The 20,226-nt window shown below is 45.4% G+C and overlaps 2 protein-coding genes across 3 annotated transcripts; both read right to left on the bottom strand.

The window, feature by feature from the left end:
* Nucleotides 1–1,489: 1,489 nt before the first annotated feature.
* Nucleotides 1,490–16,433, bottom strand: LOC117898957 (hornerin). The gene is made up of 14 exons (XM_034808695.1): nt 15,844–16,433; nt 14,505–14,595; nt 6,320–6,771; nt 6,167–6,249; nt 5,919–6,090; nt 5,452–5,843; nt 4,262–5,381; nt 3,342–4,196; nt 3,133–3,276; nt 2,885–3,065; nt 2,698–2,814; nt 2,512–2,635; nt 2,294–2,448; nt 1,490–2,231 (listed from the first exon to the last, which is right to left on the bottom strand). Exons 1-14 carry the CDS (start codon nt 15,861–15,863, stop codon nt 2,007–2,009), a joined length of 4,131 nt encoding a protein of 1,376 aa, XP_034664586.1. The 5' UTR covers nt 15,864–16,433; the 3' UTR covers nt 1,490–2,006.
* LOC117898959 lies at nt 9,133–20,097 on the bottom strand. 2 transcript variants are annotated; one of them, XM_034808697.1, is made up of 7 exons: nt 19,831–20,097; nt 19,594–19,777; nt 18,172–19,534; nt 17,902–18,106; nt 17,660–17,832; nt 16,697–17,600; nt 9,133–9,143 (listed from the first exon to the last, which is right to left on the bottom strand). In XM_034808697.1, the coding sequence occupies exons 1-6, from the start codon at nt 19,952–19,954 to the stop codon at nt 16,704–16,706; spliced, it is 2,946 nt and encodes a 981-aa protein (XP_034664588.1). In that variant the 5' UTR covers nt 19,955–20,097; the 3' UTR covers nt 9,133–9,143; nt 16,697–16,703. The 2 variants fall into 2 exon arrangements, with proteins under 2 accessions (XP_034664588.1, XP_034664587.1); XM_034808696.1 differs by lacking the exon at nt 9,133–9,143 and having other exon boundaries at nt 16,634–17,600.
* Nucleotides 20,098–20,226: the final 129 nt, after the last annotated feature.

Raw genomic sequence — 20,226 nt, 5'->3', positions numbered from 1 at the left:
ATGCATAATAAACGAACGAGTTCATATTCACATGTTCAAATAAAGGTTGGGTTTTTTATGTGAAACGACATTCAGCGGAATCTATTCATATCTTTTGGTGCCCCAACAACTAATAAAAAAGAATACTCATATGAAAGAAGGGGGGAAGTATATTCAATTACCATTTTGGGGAACTATATACATATCTTTATGATTCGGTTAAAAAGGGGAAAATAGGCCAGTCACTATGCAGGCAAATCAGCTTTTATATTCGAACTTTCGAGTGGTCATACTACAATAAAAACATTGATTAAAAAAAGAAGAATTGCTCTACAACATTAGTGGTTATTCTTTGATCATCTGAGAGATAAAGGATATACAGGAACCTCAATTCATCATTAATGTTGTCACTTGCTACCTGCAATCAGTGAATTAGTTGTGTAACTTACTCCTTCCACTCCCAACCAACTATCCAACTATCCAAGATATAAAATTTAGCACGCGGCCATATTATGATAAATCACAAGGTAAAGTGTGAGTGAGTGAGTGCTCACAATTATCGCAATATACTCGTGGGCTTGGGGCACCACTCAATGGTAAGGCTATAACTGCCATTTACAAACAATTTTGTGCTTTAAGCCAAATTAAACGAACATAATGAATAATGAAGGCCTGATAACATGCACACAAAAACCCAGTGTACATATGGAAATAGTGACATGAAATGGTGTATGGACAGTATTTTGGGGCTACGAGGCATTGACGGGGGACTCTGCAGAAGCTATCTTTCTCTTTGCTGCTATTGATAAGGTGTCCCAGGGCTGTGGGGGGCTTTAGGTCGTCAAGTGACGCTAAATTATTAGCAATTATCAGGAGACAAACGGTTCGAAATGACTTCAAAATTGGGCATAAATTGTGAGCAAGGAAGAGCTGCCTGAATTTATAATGTGTCCATGTCTTATAGGCATGTGGGTAGAACAGATAACACTGGAATGAAATATATATTTGCCACTCTGGTGTAGGCTTTAATTTATACATATACATATAACTTTATTCGATCACCTTCGAAACTTGTTTGCACGCCCATACAATATTTTTGTATGTATATAATTTTGTGTGTTTCAGTTGATTTTTGTTCTCCATTGTAATTGGGTTTTTTTGTTGTTTCGATTTGAACAATTTGTTTTATTGGTTTATTTACGGTTACTTTGTTTAATTTAATGTTTTATTTAATTCTTTTTTTTAATGCAAATTGAATAAATATTTCGTTTATAGCACTACACGTTGGCTGCAAATGTAATTTATAAGCAGTTTTATCATTGACCTCTTATTGCATTTGATTCACTTCTTCTACTACTTCATTCTTTCAGTTTCTCTGCCCTTCTTCGTTTCATACATATACATAGATAGATTTGTTATTTAATATTTATAGATTTATGTTTAGGTTTATGTTTATTTTAAGAACTATTTATAGGCTTCTGCAAGAAGTTGTTCAAGGTTTTGCTTTTGCTTTTGAGAGTTAAGAGTTGCTTTGAGTATTGGTTTGCTTTTTGCTTTTGCTTTTTGCTTTGATTTAAATTCCATTTAAAGTAAAAACAATAATTCAAAATGCAAATTAAATTAATTCAACTACAATTTGACACATAACTAGGCATGCACACATTGAGTTAAACAGTTTTGGATATCTTATTTTCATTTATCTTTTCTTTTTGTTTTCTTTTTTTTTTGGTTTCAAAAAGCACATTTTGTTGCAAGTTCTTCGAGTATTTCGAGTGTGTTTGTGTGTGCTGGGTTTTGCTGCTGTTTGTTCTGAACAAGCTGCCTAGACAAATACAAAATAATAATAATAAAATTCGAGTTTTGGTAGCAATTGGACAGTGACAAATTCTGAGTAGCAAAATGAGTTTCAAGTTAAAGTAGAGTTAAGATTCTTTCGTTTAAGTTAAGAATTTGTTGGTGTATAGTAAAGTTAGGATAGGTTAATAACGTTATACATATACGGATAGGTAGGTTTTTTGGTAGGTAGTCTAGACCAGATTCTCCACTTTTGTGGTGTCCATGTGCAGTATTAGGGTGCGCATAAACGACATCTCCTTGCGCGCATTCTCCAATATCACCTTGGGATCATCGGAGGTGCAGCGCAGGCAGTTCGGTGCAAACACCATGGCTAGGTTCGAGGAGTCCATTTTGGTATTGCTCACCACCTCCGAATTGGAGAATAGTTGCAGGAAGTGTATTAGATACGTTAGAACCTGCAAATACAAGAAATTAAATCATTTAAAAGTGTTTTGAGATGAGGTTCCATGGCACTCACCAGCTGATTTATTTCGGGCAACTTATTAACTATTTCTTTGGCTTTATCGGGATCCTCGGTATTCACGCAATCCTCATAATACGCATCCGGTATTAGCGGATCATACAGCTCGCGATACCACAGCTTAAGCAGGCTCGCTGGCGCATGGGCATCAACTGTAAGAAATGGCAGGAACACGCCTTAGTAAGCTGCACCAATGGTTAGCTTTTGCCACTTACCCATTGTGTTCTTATAGTCAGGAACATCCCACCGATCCAGGCGATTCTTCATGCAGCTCACCTCATCCACATCCGCCGAGACGCGAAAGATGCCCTCCGTTTGCTTGCCATTAAGCAGCAGGACCTGAAATAATAAACAAAGCTTAGAGAACTTCTTCGGGAGTACTTTTCCTAGGTGATACTTACATGCTCTGATAGTGTGGTCTGTATCCAGGGCAACTTGCGGAAGGGAAACTTATCCTTTTGCAGATCCATCACCTCTGACAGCGTATTGCCAAACATGCTGTTCCGCAGAATTTGTTGCTGCAAGGGAAAGGGTTACCAAAGGTGTAAAAAGTCTCTTTAGGTAATCAATTATGCATCCCCAACTCACCCTCGCCTGTTCCACCTCATCCTCTGTGGGCTTTTTGGCCAGTTTTCTGCCACTGCTGCCTATGCGATCCAAGCGGCGACAGCACACTGTGGCATAGTGCGAGATCTGCACATGAATGGGCCACTTGCACACCTCCATGAAGCTGGTGGCAAACGAAGGATCGCGATGACGATTGACATAGCTGCGGGGGAACACCAATTGTGTTGAAGAATAAACATTCAGCGACATGGGAGATAGTTGGAACTCACTTGAGCAGCGTGGGTTGAAAGGTGGGCGAAGGCGGCACAAAGGACAAACAAATGGCCATCAGCTCCCAGCCACGTATGAGCGACTCTCGCTTGGGATTCTCCGTCGTTTGGCGGCACAACTGCACATATAGCTCATCCCTTAACCTGCAAGGGAAATAACCAAAAATTTAGACACCTTTTTCACACTTTTTATAAACTCGAGGACTCACTGATGCTGCGGCAAGGATGCTGTGATAATGTCAATGGCCACAGAATTGAGATTCATGCCCATGCGTGCTTTACGATCAGCCATGTAGATCTGCACAAGTTTGAACAGCTCAATGGCCTTTTTTTTGTCCGCCTTATCCCGTGACAGGGTCAACATGGGGCGACTGATGGCCTCCGCCGTCCAACTGAGCATATCCCGCACCGATGCCTTCTTCCGGAAGATGCCCTTCGAGTGTAGATTCAGATTGTCAGCGGCAAACTTCTCGATATCACATTCCTTCATGCAGGCCAATGTGGCGCCCTGTCCACCCATGCCACTATTGATGCCGCCCGGTGCCCGATCGCTGGGCGGAAAGATCTGCTGAATGGTGGGCTTGAGCGATGGCGGTGCCAGCTTATGGCCACCTGCACGTGAGAGGCTGGCCGCCACACCTGTGCCCTGCTGTTGACCGGCAACAAGACTATGGCTATGGCCATGATTGGCCTCATCTTTGGCTGATGCTCCTCCTGCTGCTGCTGCTGATCCCTGTCCGGCCAGACGCGAGATTTGACGATTGGGCGAGGGCAGCGTTTGTGATTGCTTCTGCTTGGAGTCGCTTGGATCCAGATGCAGCTGCTGATGCGGCGGTGCCGGTGGCTGGACGTGATGGCCATGCCCATGACCATGACCTTGATAGGGTGGGGTATTCGAATAAAGCTGCTGAGCAAGGTGGGCACCAGCGCCAGCCGCGGGACTGTGCGAAACGGTGTCATAGTATGAGATCTGATAGCGAGGCTTTGGCTTGGGTACAGAAGGTTGCGCCGAGGGTTCCACATTGCCGCCAATACCCTCCAGCACAGCCTCCACATTGTCGGAACTGCAAAAGGAACGAAAAGGTTGAGCTTTGGTTGAAAAATTCCTCGTTCTATGGGTGGGACTTACATGTCCTCTCTTCCAGCAGGATCATATGGCGGATATTGATACGCGTAGTAGGAGACACTGTCGCCCATGTTGGCATAGTCCTCGATCATGCCATAGTTGTGCTCCAAGTAGCCACCGTGCGTGTCCGAGCCACCATCCGAGTCCTCGTTGTCCGGCTCGTGGCCCGAGAGCGAGTGCTCCGACTGGCTGTCCGAGTGATACGAGTCCGAGTCACCGCCATCGCCGCCGCGATAGTCGTAGCGACCCGACAGCTTTGCCTGCTCAATGATGTAGTGCTTGAGGGGCAACAGATGCGGCATCTCCTGATCCCAGTTGCTGTACAGCGGCGATGTGTTGCCATTGTCGTACTCTGCATCGCTGTTTTCCGCCTGCAGGTGATGGTGCTGCTGCTGTTGCTGCTGCTGCTTGGAGCGTCGCTTCTCGCCCACACCGCTGTGCTGGTAGCCAGCACGCTTGTCCAGGCTGGAGCTGGCACTGTGACGCAGCGATCCTTGGCCCGGGTAATGATGCGATTGCGAGCGATTCGCTGTGGAGTTGTTGGACTTTTGGCGCTGCCGTGCAGAGTCGTTGGAGCCACGCGAAGAGTGCGTCAGCAGGCCCAAATTCTCGGAGGCAACTCCACCACCTGGCGAGATGGGTCCCGTCATGCCCAGCGTAATGCGCTCGAGGCTCAGCATATCCATCCCATGGCTGGGCTCCTGTATCCTGGGCGAGTGCTGCAGCTGAGGCAGCGGATTCGTGGCACTCGTCTTGGCCTGCCGCGAACTCTTTGTCTGCGGACTGATCGGACTCTGTGGACTCGAGTCGCTCGAGTGTTTCTTGTGGCTGCTGCTGCCGCTGCCCGCTGTACTTGTGGCTGTGTTGCTGCCACTTGCACCACCGCCACCGCCTGCACTGGCACTCTTTGTGGCATTGGTTGTGTGCCGTCGCCTGGACAGTGGTGTGTTCTCCACCGATTTGAAATACTTTTCGTGCATTGAATCATCGCTGGCTGCGCCACCATTGGCCGCCTCGGCGCTGCTCTTGCGATAGGATTTGCTATGATGTCCAGCAGCTGCGGGATTGATCGAGGAAGACATGAAGCTCCCCGAGCGGGCCAACGACACTTTGTACTCTCGATCTGCAAAGGGGTGGAAAGATGGATAGAAAATAGATTGGTTTAGAATGGAGTGAAGTTCATTTCACTTTACCTCCGCCATAAGATTTACCCACTGGCGTGCCAGCAACTCCAGCACCGATCCCTCCTCCAGCTCCTCCGCTGCGTTGTGCGTTCCTTTGTTGATGCTGCTGCTGTGCGTAATTGTATGGGTTGCCTGTGGGTGCTGCATCTGGCGATATTTTCTTCTTTTGCGACTGCGGCGTGTGGATGGAGTGGGTGGGCGAGGCAATGTCCGATGATTTTGATGAGCCATAGCCCTGCATATGATTGGGCAGAAGCTGATGATCGAAGTACTTGTCGCCATAGCCACTGCCTTGACCCGTGCCTGTGCCCGTGCCGCCACCAATATACGATGAGGATGTGGATGTTGTCGTGCCATGCGGTAAATTATGCGAGCTAACGCTCTCTTGCAACATTTCAAAGCTATGAAGCGTACCGCAAACCCAGAGGAACAAGCATTAAAATGTGGAATAATGAAATGAGGCGATGTCGACTTACGCTCCATTATCCTTGCCGCCGCTGCGCTGGTGCTTTTGCAGTGAGCCCAAACGCAAGCCATCGGCATGCCCGCCTATGCCATTGCCCGCATCATTGAAGCGCCGATAGCCATGCGCACTGGACAAACTCGAGTCACTGGATTTACCCGATTCCTTGTAGTGATTGCAGGAGTCTGCGAACAAAAAACACACGCAAAAAATCAATTCAAGGATGAGTCATTAAATGAAGGTGCCGCAGCAGCAGCTTACCTTGTGAACGTCTCGAGGCGTATGCCTGCTGCTGATGCTGCTGTTGCAGGTCCATCGAGCGGGATGAGTCACCCGTGCCGACGCTGCAAAGAGAATGGAATGTAAACACAATTCGAAAGGAAACATAAACAATCCAGAGTTTACTCAACTCACCGAAAACTTTGACGTCCACGCGGACTAGAGATCATTTCAGTGCCGGGCAGCTTCTCCTCGGAGCTGGCCACTGCACCATTACCGCCACTGATGCGCTGGCCACGCCCCTTCTTATTTGGCCCTGACATGGGCGATGCCTGCTGTTGCAGATGCTGCTGCTGCTGTAGCTTTTGTGCTTGTGGCTGTGGCTGTGGCTGTAGCTGTGGAGTTGGCTGTTGTTGCTGCTGCTGCTGCTGCGGTGGATGCTTCTGGGGCGTTGTCTGCTCCCGCCGCTCACTGGGATCGGTGTTCTGTTTAAGCGTCTGGAGCTTGGCCAGCGGTATAATGTCACACTTGCTCGGCCGATGCCACACGGTCTTCTGCGTGGCCGCATTATAGTAGTAGAAACGCTGCGTATTCGTATCAAACAGTTCCCACCACTGCGATGAGTCGGTACGCTTAATTGGCACATCCTGTAATGCGACAAGAACGAAACGGGAACGTGCATGAGTACGGGAACGAAACGAAACATGGCGAAACGAAACGAGATGGAACGCGTGGCAAATTATTATCATTTATATTTTATGCGTAGGTGGAACACCAGCACAGATGTGACATCAAAAAGGAAATAAAGCGAGAATTTATGGTGCGTTTAAGCTGCCTCTTTGACAGGCCTACAAATCAGCTGTGCAATGGTGTGCATTTTGCATGCTGATCAGCTGTTTGCAACAGAGAGAGAAATCGCAAATCTCCCACTGGAATCTGTACCTGCAAACTTGCCCTACACTTCTGCCACTTTAATCCTTATAAATCTATTAAAAATAGCAGCTCTTGTTCCATTCTTGTGTCCAATTTCGTATCCAATTCAGTTAAGCTTAAATAGTTTCTACTTTCTGTAGTTCTCTTTTTGCCATAAAGACTGTGGCACGTTTCCACACATCTGTATGGCAAAATTTCAACAGAACTGACACTGGACCCAACCAGACAGACAGACACAGCGACGGCATTATGTGCTGATGTGCTTGGGGCATTGATAAGTCGCCTCCGTTTCTGGTCGCAGCTTTGTTGGATCCTCTTTTGTTGTTGCTTTCAGCCTCTCTTGAATTATAACCAACAATTACACAAAACGAATTTATTTTTGGTATTTCTTTATTCTGCACACAAGAGCTTTTCTTTCGGGCTTAATCAGCAAACTTGAGAGAGGGAGAGCGAGCGAGAAGGAGAGGTAGAGTGAGTGCACAATGAGCTTTGTGTGTGTTTTTAATCTGAATCTGAAGGGTTTTATCTTCAGCGCAAATACAACAAGTGCCTTGACAAACAACAAGGTTTTTCTCGATTATTCCTGGCACAGGCTTACTCCCCGTACCGCACTCTACCCTTCCCCAACCGATGGCCTTGTTGTCCACGAGGCGCGTGTGTTTAATCCGCTTCATCTCGCTCTCATTCTCTCGCTCTCTCTGCTGGCATCTCTTTCTGCCAGAGAAGTCAGGGTTATTTCTGCAAAATGCATGCAGCGGCAGCGGCAGCAGCAGCAGCAGCAGCGTGGGCCTGACCTTGAACTTTTTGCACTGCAGATGCGCCCGCCCACAGTAAAAGCACTGAGCCCAGGCCCAAGCCCAAGGCCCCAGACCTCAAAATGGGAGATGAGGAGCAGCGCTAAAGAGTAGCAAGAGGAAGACTGCAGAGCGCAGCAGAGTGGGAAGGTATGGAGAGAGGGAGAGCGCAGAAGAGATGTCAATGCAAGGTGCATTAGAGAGTAGGTGAGGACTCTCTTCCATATCTCTCGATCTGTGTCAAAAGCAAGGCCCATGCCTTACCCTTTCTGTAACATACCCTGCTGACTGCCCTGACCCACGCTCGTTTTTAATCTGCAGCTTTTGTTTGTGTTTGTTGCTTTTGCTACTGTTACTGTTATTGTGGTTGCAACTGCACCCAATCCTCCTCCCCCCTCCTGCTGCTACTGCTGCTCTTACCAAACCCACTACTGCCTGCTGCTGCTGTCCATTGCAAATGAAAGCTTTCAGCTTGGCTGCTTTTCATTTCTGGTATTCCATTACCATTTCCATTCGGGTGGGGGGAGAGCCGCCTCTTTGCACTGCGCTTCGTATGTTGCATAATTTGTGGGCGCGACCAGACGCTGATTGGGGCAAGGCTACTCATCAGAAAGGGGGGACGGTAGGCAATGCGATGCGATGGGATGCCAGCCAGCGATGGCAATGTCGTCTCGTTACGCTTTTCGCATTGTTGCGTTTCCAACTGTCAGTCAAGTCCGGCCAGTCAGTCAGTCAGTCAGTCAGTCAGTCAGTCACTCAGTCAGTCAGTCATCCAGCTTGTCCATCCTCCCCTGCTTATCAGATCTTTCCACTACCTTCCAGCAGCGTGAGACACATTGTACTATTTATAAGAAACATCACCCGACTCGCCCTCATTTATGGCCTTGTACGATATTCCAAATATTTTTTTGTAATTATGGAAATATGGCAACAACAATGGGGATAGATGAGGAGAGTCGCTCTATGGCCCACATCTTTATCTCATCTGGCAGAGCACAGAAAATTCTATTTCAAATTGATGGAACTTTGTATACCCCATTAGAGTGTATTTTACATGTGGCAACAGGAAATAAAGAGTTTTTTTATACTGAAATGGCCCTACATATCGGAGCCTTTTGGAGCTACGTTTTTTCCATCAAAAGAAGTAATGGAAAAGTTTTATTGGAAGAACTATCCTGCCTGGACCTTTTCGGGGTAGTTTCCAATTGTAAATTGCACTAAATATATCCAAATAATAATGAGTATTCTCTATTCTGACATCGACTCTTTCCTTGCTACATTTTTCAGCTGTTCTTTGCTCCAAAATTCCATTGTTTTTGTGCTGGTAGAAGGGGAACAGAAATGCTTTCAAGAGCGTTGCACTTGACTCTGGCAAAAATGTGAAGAGAACTCGTCAAATTTCCTTCAAATTCATAATATTTGTTGGGGATTAAGGCATCAACATGATTTGTTTTTTTGCTTTGAAAAACTTTCTTCAGAATTCTTACTCATGCCCCGTTCCAACTGAGTGAAGATGAAAGACCTCAAAAGATATCCAGATATAATAGAGCCCTGCTGTTTGTCATCCACAATATTATTATGATGAAGCATGGAAAAGTGGGATATACAATTTCCAACTGAGCTGGCAAATACACAATTATATGTTTATAGTATAGTTGTAAGAATGATCATGTTTGATCCCATTTAGTGTGCCACAATCAAACCTCTACTAATTTCCCCAATTGACGATGCCAATGGGAGGCTATAATTTTATATATAGATCATTCTTACGCACATAATGCATTCGTTTCGTTATCTTTTGCCTTCAATTTGCTACACTAAGTACTCGTACATAGAAATGTTCGCTGCTCTGAGGCGTCTGGGCGCTTATTGAAAAACAATTCCAACTTTTAATCAGCGGCAAATGGTGGCCGGGCAAAGAGTGGCGCAAGCACGAGATTTCCAATCGGGCGGGGTCTCTGGCCGTAACACTGTTGCCGAGGTCAGTTATGGACCGCACTCGCTCCTCCTTCTCCCTTTTCCTTACCGATCCCAGAGTGAATCATGCTTGGAAGAAATAGCCAAAATAAAATTAAATAAATGATCCACAGACGGCACCGAAATACATGCAATACGTAAAAACAAATAAAATTGAATCGAAATATTTCGTTTTTCCGTTTTTGTAAATTAGGTCATCATCAGAGCGAATATTTGAAGCCCAGCAAGCAAACAGATCTGAAAATAGCCCCCCGCCAATGGAGTCCGCCGATAACATCTGAGGGACTAATGAATGAGTGTCTGGCGGACTACTGTTTAAAGAATTGTGCGAATTCGAATTGGAATGTGTCCCCCGAAATGGGAATGGTATCCAATGAATGGAATTGAATTGTTGGCTACCCAAAGCAAAGTTTAGGGAGTTGCGCGATTGAAAGACATCTTTATGTTGGCATAGAAGTTATTTCCAATTATCGAAAAATGTTTGAGTATGATCAGAATCCCCCTGAACGCTTCCCAGACACAAGCAATAACCATCAAAGGTCTCTAGATTTATAGATAATGGCCAATGGGGCAGAGAGGAGTTGTCCACATGTTTCACATTCTCGAGGGAGCAGCAGCGGAATGCAGATCTTCGGAATATGCCCCATTCCCCGATGCTTTATTTATAGATCTACGGGCGGGCAGTGCAATGCAAAGAGCCTAGTCTTAAGCTTATTTATGGGTTTTTCTTCTACCAATTCTCTTGCCTTCGCGTATAGGGAAATTTATTCTGAAATCGAAAATGAAATTGAAATGTGTGCAATATCAATAATCGTTAATCAAACAAATAAAAATGCTTGATTTGTTGTCATATTCAAATGAATCTGTGTGGGTTATAATGGAGGTCTTATCGCGGCTTGAAGCTAAACATAAAAAATGTGACTAAGCAACCAATATAGATCGGACGTCATCTATTTGCATGTGGCAGCCACGGTAGACAGTTTTCACGTATCCCCATGAGACCCATGAGGCCATTTCACAATTTCTCATTTCATGCCTGAAAGTATCTCTAATAGCCCCAAAATTCATAAGCAATATTTATGCACATTTAATTGGCTTCGTAATTGCTTTCAAATTATGCCAAACAACGCGGAAGAAATGATTAGGTGTGTGTGTGTGTGTAACCCAAAAGCATACTTTGGCCAAGACAGGAAGCCATACGTTGCCCAAGAAGGCTATGGGCAATAGCTCGACGAAGAGTTGAGTTTGCTGCAGCTAAAAGTAATCGATTTATGACATACCCAACGCCAAAGGGAGTGCAACAGAGTGCAGCTACAGGAAAACCAGACACCAGACGAGTGATTAACATACAGGACTAACACTTACTGGGCGATAGAAAAGAAGGAAATTCCACTCAAACGAGTTTTCCCTTGGTGCAATCAATTCCAGTATTCACATGACAGGACCAAGCACGCCTCCAGCCTAATATAACCAACAAGCTGCTGGCTAATAACAATTTGAAATATTTTGACGATTGCGTAGCACCAGTGACACCACCATGTCCCCCACTGCGACCTGTTGGGAGGCCCAGAACGGGGTCTGACCATTTTTGAGGAACCAAAACCACCGGCGCCGCTTTTGGTTACCCTCAACGTGGTGGCCTCGTCCCTCTCTTCTCCTGGTTTTGGGTGACGCCGGCGGACGCACGTGAACATTATCGTTTTCCCTGGCTTCGGGGGGCTTCTTCGTTCGAGGCGAATTTTGTAACATGAAACGAGCGACGTTCGTCGTGAGGGCAACTTTTTCTTGTGTGCTTTCTTCTGCTGCTTCCTCTCTGCCTCTGTCGTACTCTTCTTTTGCTACTTCTTCTGCTTCTGCTGGTCCCTATTAACCGGAAGTTTTACAAAGGCAAACGAGCAAAAAGCAACAACAGAAAAAGTATGAAAAAGTTGACAAAGCGCCCACGGTGAGAGGGGTATGGCAGGGAGTAATGTCGAGTTATAATAAAAAGCACAGAGAGAGAAAAAATAGTAGTCCCAACTGTGAATAAATTTCAAATCACGTACAATGAACGCAGGCCGCGCAGTTCTCATTGTTGTTGTTGCTGCTGCTTCTGCTTTCTGCTGGTGACACCAAAAAGAGCGCAGCACGCTACAACAAAAGCAGCGCGCGGGACAGCGTCGCTAAAACAAAAACCTGCAAGTTGGCCATCAGCAACAAAAACAAGAACAGTAGGCAGCTGCATCAGAGAAAAACTTTCCACAGAGCAAGAAAGGAGTTTTAGCCAAGGAACAGACTCGTTTAATACCCTTTTCCAAAGTTGATCTGTGGAAACTAGATAATAGATATATTTTTACGATATTTATCAAATTTGGCCAAGATATTAAAAAACTAATGCTATATCGTCTCGGCTTTAAGTTATAATCACAAATATATTGAGTTTATACTGTCGTAAATGCGTTTTTTCCCCTGCGTTACAAACATCTGGCCAAAATAAAAATACTCTCCCTCTTCAAGGGTACGACAAGCAAAGAGAATGTTGCTAATTTCGAGCACGTTAGACAGCTGCGGGGGTGGCATAATGCAGGCAAAGAGAGACAAGAGGAAGCATCGGTGGGGATGCGAAGAGGAAGTGGAGTGTGATCACCCCCCTCTCCGCTTGACTCCTTTAATAATGTCTTTTTCACGCTGCTCTGCATAAATTCTTTAGATTATATTGCGCAGTGAAAAGGATTCGCTTCCGCAGCAGCTCTGAAGGGGAAGCGCAGCAGCAACAATTGCAGTGCAGCTGACGTCGCTGCTGACGCTGAAGTTGACGTCGCTGCAATCAGATACGATACTGAATTGAGGGCGGACTTCTGCTACTGCTGGTTAGGGAGAGTGAACACGCAAGAATGAGATGGGCAAGGGATTCTCTAACGGAAAGTGTTTTACGCCAATATGGAATTTTCTGCCTTTATTCGTAAACAACTAAGCATCATTAATTAACTCTGTCGATCAAATTGTTGTCGAGCAATGCAGCCATTGATATTTACCTATGGACATGTTCATATGTATGTATGTATATTAACTGTTTGTTTTTCTGCTCATCTGTTCTCTTTCGTTGAACTAGGTATGACACTTACCTAATGTTAATGAATTAATGGTGCTATGGGGATCTACCAAATTACGTGCTGTCGTTGAGACAAAAGTTCTTGTTGAAACCTAGTTAATGGTATACTAACTGGACAGGATTAATGAATCAAGGGGGACCAATGTTATGTCACGTTGTTTTAGGTAAGTGTCATATAGGCTTTAGCGCCGCCACATGCCAAACAGCAAGAACGGTATGTTTGCGTCTGTGTCTCTGCGTGTGTGGGTGACGTTGTCGATGACTCAAACAGAGAGTGAGAGTGATAAAAACCGAAATGAAATGCACACAAATAAACACTCTCGAAAGAGTAACAGAGAGGCAGAGAGAAGCACAAGCGCACACACACACAGATGTGATGTGGATGAGATATGAGAAAGGGTCAGGCAGCAGACCGACCACATGCAATAAATCATGGCGTCAAACGGACACGACACCCACGGACGGCCAACCCAAGGCAAACAGCACTCTCTCAGCATGCAGTGCAGGCAGGACTCTCATTAAAGGAGGCAGAACGAGCACTCACACATGCACTGCCAAACTGCATGTGTGAGTGCAATCAGAAGCGAAACGAGGCCGTCCGCCAGGCAGTCGACGAGGACATTGGAGCCAACAACAAAATCAATGAAATTTTCACTACTTCCGGACACTGAGAGGGCAAAATAAAAATGAAACCGTATAGAGGCAAAATGAGGATAACCAGGTCTGTGTTTGCCTTTCTGCTTTGGCTGGATGGCTGTGCCTGCGGGCGAGACCGAAGTTATTAGCCTGCAACACCTTTTGGGAGTTGCCGCATTAGGAAAGCCAGCACGAAAATGGAAGAGTGGGCAACCAAAGCATGAGCAGGAGAGGGAAATGGAGCCAAAGAGCAGGAGACGGTAGCAAAGGTTTTGAGCAAACAATTTCCAACTTTTCGCTCTCTTGAAAAGGAAAAGTTTTGATTTAAAATGGGTGAAAAAGCAAAGAATATTCAATGAAAATGTTAGTTTTGATTTAAAATAGGGGTGAAGAAAATATACTCCATGAAAATCTTAGTTATGAAGGATGAAAGGGAGAAAATGTAGCTATAAAAGTTGAAAAGAAGTTAAGAAAAGAAGAATGTAAGCTTTTAAAGATGAAAGGAAGTGAAGAAAAGAAAATTGTAAGCACTAAAGGTTGAAAGGAGTCTTGAACAACAAATGCTCAACAAAAGCAAACGCTTTCTCTGCCTGTTATATCAGAATAGTTATATCATTCGACAGATATTTTAATATAATTAACCTTGGTCACGCCACTTTACGAACTGGGTTATGAAAATTTGCAAGCCAAACCACAAGCATGAAAATTGTGCAAACAAGTAGTGACCCAGAATGATAATTAAGAAACCAGCCGGACAACAAATTGTTCATCTAATCATTTGAAAAGAGAGATCCACCCGAACCCACAGCCCCCTGAGAGGGTTAATGAACCCCGTAAGGCGAGCGAGTGATCTTACATTAAAGTTCTCTCTTGGCTGAAATTGGACGTTAGGTGTGCGCCTAAGAGACATTTTAATGGTGAAGAATATATTTAATTAGTTATAACTTACTTCTGGTGGATCCCAAACGCATTCGCCAGTTGTGAGATTGGCATACATATGCTCCTTGGTGCGTGGCTCGATGATTTCTACCCATTCTATTCTGTAAGGCCGAAAAAAAAGAGAAAGTGATACAAATGGAGAGACAGGGATGGATGGCAAGCAAACGAGCGAGCAAGCAAGAAATACACATAAATAAGACATAAAATGCGATTGCTTCTATTTTAGAGCGCCCAAAAAAGCATTTCAGGAATGCTCTTCACGCCCGTGCGCCTCCTCTTCATGCACCGTAAGTACAAGATATTTTGTAATACACGCCCCAGCAACAGCAACAAAAACAACACTGTTTGCAAGAGCAAAGCGAAGAGAAATACTCTTACAGAAAGCAAACGGCAACAACACTCTTTAAAGGAGCAATCTGCAGGAAAGGGAAGCCCAAAGTCCAACCCCCCTTCCACTGTTGTCATTCAATTTTTTTCACTCATTCATTCATTGCGACAAATTTCTATACGGAAAAAGCTGACCAAATTCGGCTTTTGTGCGTAAGATCTCATTCATTATAATAGATACTTTGTGCGTGTGTGTGTGTCTGGTTTTCCCCCACAATCAATTGGGCTTTTCTCTTCACACACACACAGACATATTTTGTCAAGCGTTATCCGGTTTTTCCTTATTTGAAAATTGCAGTCAGGGGCCGTCCTTTCCTACACACACACACACACACACACACACACACACACACACACACACACACACAAGAGAGGGTGTCAGCCATGGCTGGGCTCTCTTTTTGGCATATTTGGCAGCACGACGCTTGTTGCCGCGCCTTGCAAGAAAATCGATTTTGCAGGCACGCTTGGCTTAAAAGCCAAAAAATGCATAAATTTGCCAAGACCCAGGCCGGCCCGGCCTCGAGACTGGCATTTAATCATGCTAAAGAAATGCAGGGAGAGACCGGGCCGCGGAGGGTGGCTCACTAGCAACCCACACAAACGCACACACGCACTCAGTCAAACACTCTCTTCAGCACGCAGCTGTCAAAGCGGCAGGCGGCTCGCCTTAAAGAGGAGGACTCCTTCACTTCTCTCGCTCTGACACTCACTCTCTCTTGCAAAATCCACCCACCACCACCCAGATGCACTCTGCATTGAAATTTTCTGCATTCAAGACAATTTATTTAACAAAAGCATCTGCATTGTTGCTGCTGCCGCTTGCTTTCTTAATAAATTGTATACACAATTTCGACATTTGCGTTGTCTAGAGGTTGCTTCTGTTGTTGTTGCTGTTGTTTGCTGCTGTTGTTTGCTGCTGCCATTTGTTGTAATGCTAGTTGTAGTGTAACGGCACACACCTTTCACAACTTGAACTCATTTTTTTCTCCTCTTTATTACTGGCCGCTCTGTCGGCTGATGGGCCGGCGGGTTTCTCTTGGTGTTGTTTTTGTTGTCGTCGTCTTCGCTGGTGCTGCTGCTGCTGCTGTGTCTCCTTTTGCTATTTCTGCTGCTTGCCTCTGCCTATTCCACTTGGTTTCCTTACACACACACACACCACACACGAACGCACTTAATATATATGTATATATATCTATATCTATCTATTTTTTTCACTTATTTTCGTTTTGGCAGCGGCAGCGAAAATGCAATTTTTCTTTCTCAATTGATTTTTTCTACCCACTCGCACTCCTTTTTCACATGCGTGCCGTGGACGAATTTGCGTTTGTTGTTGTTGCTGTTGTTGCAATGCAACTGGAAAACACTTTCACATTTATGACATAATTTACAGGCCATATTTTCGCTTTGCTTTTCGTTTGTGCAACTGCATGTTTCTTGTTATTTTTGAAATATGTCGCTGCACCGCCTCAATTCGATCAAATCCGCTTTTCGCTGCACAAAAAATTCAACAATATCGTGTTCGTTCGCGGCGGCCAAAACATTGAGCCGCAATGTGACCGGGGTTTGTCGAAAAAAGTATACCAGATGAGGAGCTGCAATATACCATAATATACCAAAGAACTACCATATTACATACCGATATACAAAGAGTGCGTGAACGAACTTAACCCACTTAAGCTACCCACTATTTAAACAAACTTTTATTATTATCCGTTCTTTCAAATGCAATCTCATTTCACATGTGTGTAGACACACAAAGTTGTAAAAAATAGTTTATATTTCAGGAAAAACACACACATTGTGCAGCTTAACTAGCAATTTAGTAACAATCGGAAATCATATTCTCATCATCATGCTTTATCGCACACAAAATATCATCCAGCAGGGACGTCAAGTTCTCAGTGCAGTCAATCCATTCCTCTTGCTGTTTAATCAACTTGTCCATGTCAATGGTCTTCAGTTCCACAAAGAATTGCCGCAAGGGCATGGCAAACTGTTTGTAGTAGAACTCGTCCACGTGCCGCTTCTCATCGCCCTCCTCGTTGATTTGCATTTGCGTCTGGAAGGCCGTCTCCAGCAGCTGCGCATCCTGCGAGTTCAGTATGCCTTCGATAATCTCATCCGCCTTGTTGGGATTCACGGGGGAACTGCGTCCCGATGGCTGTGGCTCCGTTGGCTCCTGCGGCTTAAAGTTAAACGAGGAAGATGGCTCATCGCTGGGGGGCGGCGATCTCAGCTCAACCTCCTCCATGATGCCCTTGTAGCGCTCAATCTTTTCATTCATTATTTTAAGACCGCGCACAAGGAACTCCAGCACTTCCGTGGAAACCTCTTCGCGCAGACACTTGATGATGATGCCAAAGTAACCATATTGCTGCCCCTCCCTGAACACTTTGGCAATTCTCGTCTGAATCTCCTTCTCCGTCAGCGTAACAATCTTCTTATGCTCCTTGGAGAAGGTTACAGTGGGAAAGACGCCATCGATCATGCCCTGATTGCTGAACTGCCGGAAAAACTCCCGGCGCCAAAACATCAAAGCATTCATCTTGACCTCCGAGTGATGATCCCCAACCACGCAGTAGTTGAGCGTTGAGAAGAGCGTGTTCTTGTACTTCTGATGGATCTTGCGATGCTCGTAGATCTTCATCAATGTGATGACAGCCTCTGCACGCACGATATCATCATTGTCGCGGTATAACACAAACAAAAGGTGATCCTGAAACAGAACAAAAGTTAATGCTAAATGTTTAAGGCATAAAAAGTGGACGATCTTACCACAAGATCAAGTTGACTGAGTCCATTCTCCCAGAGTAGATTGATGGACACCATTTGGGAGAGGCATTTGAAGGCGGAGGCACGCACATAGCTCTCGGAATCATTCTTGGCCATTTCATAGACAATCGGAGGTATCTTTGAGTCAATCAAAAACTGCTGAAAGGCGGGAAACTCTACACAAAAAGCAAAAGTAAATGTTTGTTAAAAATTGTTAAGAATAGTTTTGGGACTGGGTAACCTACTGATGCGGGATATGCTGGCTATGGATGTGGTTAACTCTAGCGTGGTATCACGCACCTCCCATGTGGTATCGTGCATGCGCTTGACTATAATGGGACCGAGGCAAACCAACGCCGAGCCCTGCAGATTGTCCACCAGTAAAGCCATGTTCGGTGACAGAAAATGCTCCACAGCCAGCTGCACGAGCTTCAAGGCTTGCACATTGCACTGCAAAAGAGACAAAAAATCATTGAAATTCTTGATAATAAAAGAACATTTCATTATTAGCTCACTCTCGCATCCATGTTGGTGTTCTCCAGCACAAAGGCCAGACAATTGACAAGGCCAATCGTCTCCACAGACTCCTTCCACGTAATCTTAAAGCGTTCGATGAGCGTGCGCAGGCCCACCATGACGGAATGCAGAACTTTGGGATCATTCACGACCAGCTCCGTGCCGCGTGGATACAGATCCCGATAGGTGTTGGCCGAGCTGCCCACACTACTAACGCTATGGCAATCCTCTTGATCCGAACTGCCGAGCGCGCTCATGGCCACCACCTCGCGGAGGACATACAGCAAGGCCTGACACACGGTAATGGCCTGCTCGCGGTCCAGCACATGCTCCAGCGCCAGGATGCTGTGTATGCACTTGTTGGCCAACTCTGGCGTGAACAGTCCACCTGCCACTCCTTCGGGCGTGAAGAATGCATCGCGCATGCTGTAGCACATGCGGAATGTCTGCTCGCACGAAATTTCCATCAATTTGAGAATGTAAGCGTCGAAGAGTTCGGTGCGCGTAGCCTCATCCGATTCCCGCTGGGCGTACTTCATGGAGAAGAGCAGCGGCAGCATGTGGAAGCAAATCAATTGATTCTCAAACGTGACACGCTCCTGCTGTATGATGATCTCCTTGGGCGCACGAGCGCCGAGCTTCTTCCACAGTATGTGATTCAGTTCGGCCATTTTCACAAAGCCCACGCCGTCGCTTCGGGTAATGAAGAATTTCATGAGATTGAAAAAGGACAAACCGAATTCAGTACATTCTTCGGGTGGCTCCGTCACATCCGGATTCAGCAGCTTCTCGTGCAACAGCAGGGCAAAGTAGTAGCTGCTCAGCGCCGTGAAGATTTTCTCCACAAAATACGGATTGTGCGTCATGTCGATAAGCTTCCAAATTGTTATTTCCATTTCATGATACTCCTTCATCAGTGAGATGAGCATTGTGCGCTCCTCGTGCACCAGCGTTTGCTGCAGAATGTACGACAGCAGATCCAATGTGGCGGATATCTTGTGCAGCAGCTCATTGTCGTCCACATTGATGTGAATGCGTTCCTGCACCTCGGGGTCTGTGGTCTTGTATAGATTATCATGAATGGGCTTCATTATCTCGGCCAAGATTTCCAATGTAACAGCCTTGTCATGCAGCTTGTCGCACGATTTGTACAGCATCTCGAAGAGCACCTGCCTGGCCTCGCGCACCACATACAACGTGTGATCGTTGTTCGAGTACTGAATCAGCAATGCCCACGTGCGATGGATGCGCATGAATGCCAGACCCATGCTGAAGCGAGCCACGGCCTTCATCAGTCGTATGCCACCCAGCTTGATTGACGGACTAAACTGACGATCGTCCGTCTGCAGGAATTTAATTGTTCTGCAAGGGAGTTTCAGTTGAAAGATTAGTTTGGAGGCAGTTCTGGTTAGGAGACTCACCTGCCCACTATGTCCAGTTCACGTAGGCGCACAATCATCCATTGGTTGGATGCCAAATAGCTGGTGAGATTCAACATGAACGATATCACCTTTGGATGGATTTTGTTGAAGTCCTCCGTCACCATGGTCATGCATTTGTCCACCCAGTCGACAATAAAAGGCGCCTGCATCACATAGGCATTCTCTGTTTAAGATCTCCGATTAGTAGATAGTATAGAAAGCAAGAAACATGCTCACCCTTTGCCTTAAGGTGCGTTAGAAGCTTCTCAAAGTAAACATTGTTCGTTGTGGAAAAGTTATCGCGCAGAAATATGTCCAGGATTTGCCTGAGGCGCGACAGCACCTCCTCTTGCTTTTGCATTTTGTGTGTGTTTATGTAGGCCAATTATACGTTCGACTGTCTCGGGTGCATAGTTTTTACGCCTTGTAATTGTTTAACCAAATAATGAAATCTTTCGATTGCGGCTACCTTATCACGGGCGAAGAACACTTGTTTTTGTAGTGAGTGTTGGCTAGCGTAAAAATACCTAACCAAATAGAGCTAATAGCACTGTTGCATGGTCAGCCATTTTATGGCTAATATTACAGCTTAACTAAATATGCAAACCAACGTATATATATCTTTCGTTCTTA

This window comes from Drosophila subobscura, chromosome O (assembly GCF_008121235.1).
Source record: "Drosophila subobscura isolate 14011-0131.10 chromosome O, UCBerk_Dsub_1.0, whole genome shotgun sequence".
Lineage (NCBI taxonomy): Eukaryota > Metazoa > Arthropoda > Insecta > Diptera > Drosophilidae > Drosophila > Drosophila subobscura.
This window is presented reverse-complemented; position numbering and strand designations above follow the sequence as displayed.

What these genes read in the sequence shown, in the direction of transcription:
- LOC117898957 (XM_034808695.1), bottom strand. Translation starts at nt 15,863, where the DNA reads ATGAGTTCAAGTTGTGAAAG. An exon ending in CCTGCTGGAAGAGAGGACAT is followed by an intron (nt 4,197 to 4,261) that starts GTAAGTCCCACC and finishes TTCCTTTTGCAG; the next exon opens with TTCCGACAATGTGGAGGCTG. An exon ending in AGACCACACTATCAGAGCAT is followed by an intron (nt 2,636 to 2,697) that starts GTAAGTATCACC and finishes TTATTATTTCAG; the next exon opens with GTCCTGCTGCTTAATGGCAA.
- LOC117898959 (XM_034808697.1), bottom strand. Translation starts at nt 19,954, where the DNA reads ATGCAAAAGCAAGAGGAGGTGCTGTCGCGCCTCAGGCAAATCCTGGAC. An exon ending in AACGCACCTTAAGGCAAAGG is followed by an intron (nt 19,778 to 19,830) that starts GTGAGCATGTTT and finishes GATCTTAAACAG; the next exon opens with AGAATGCCTATGTGATGCAG. An exon ending in AGCCAGCATATCCCGCATCA is followed by an intron (nt 17,833 to 17,901) that starts GTAGGTTACCCA and finishes CTTTTTGTGTAG; the next exon opens with AGTTTCCCGCCTTTCAGCAG.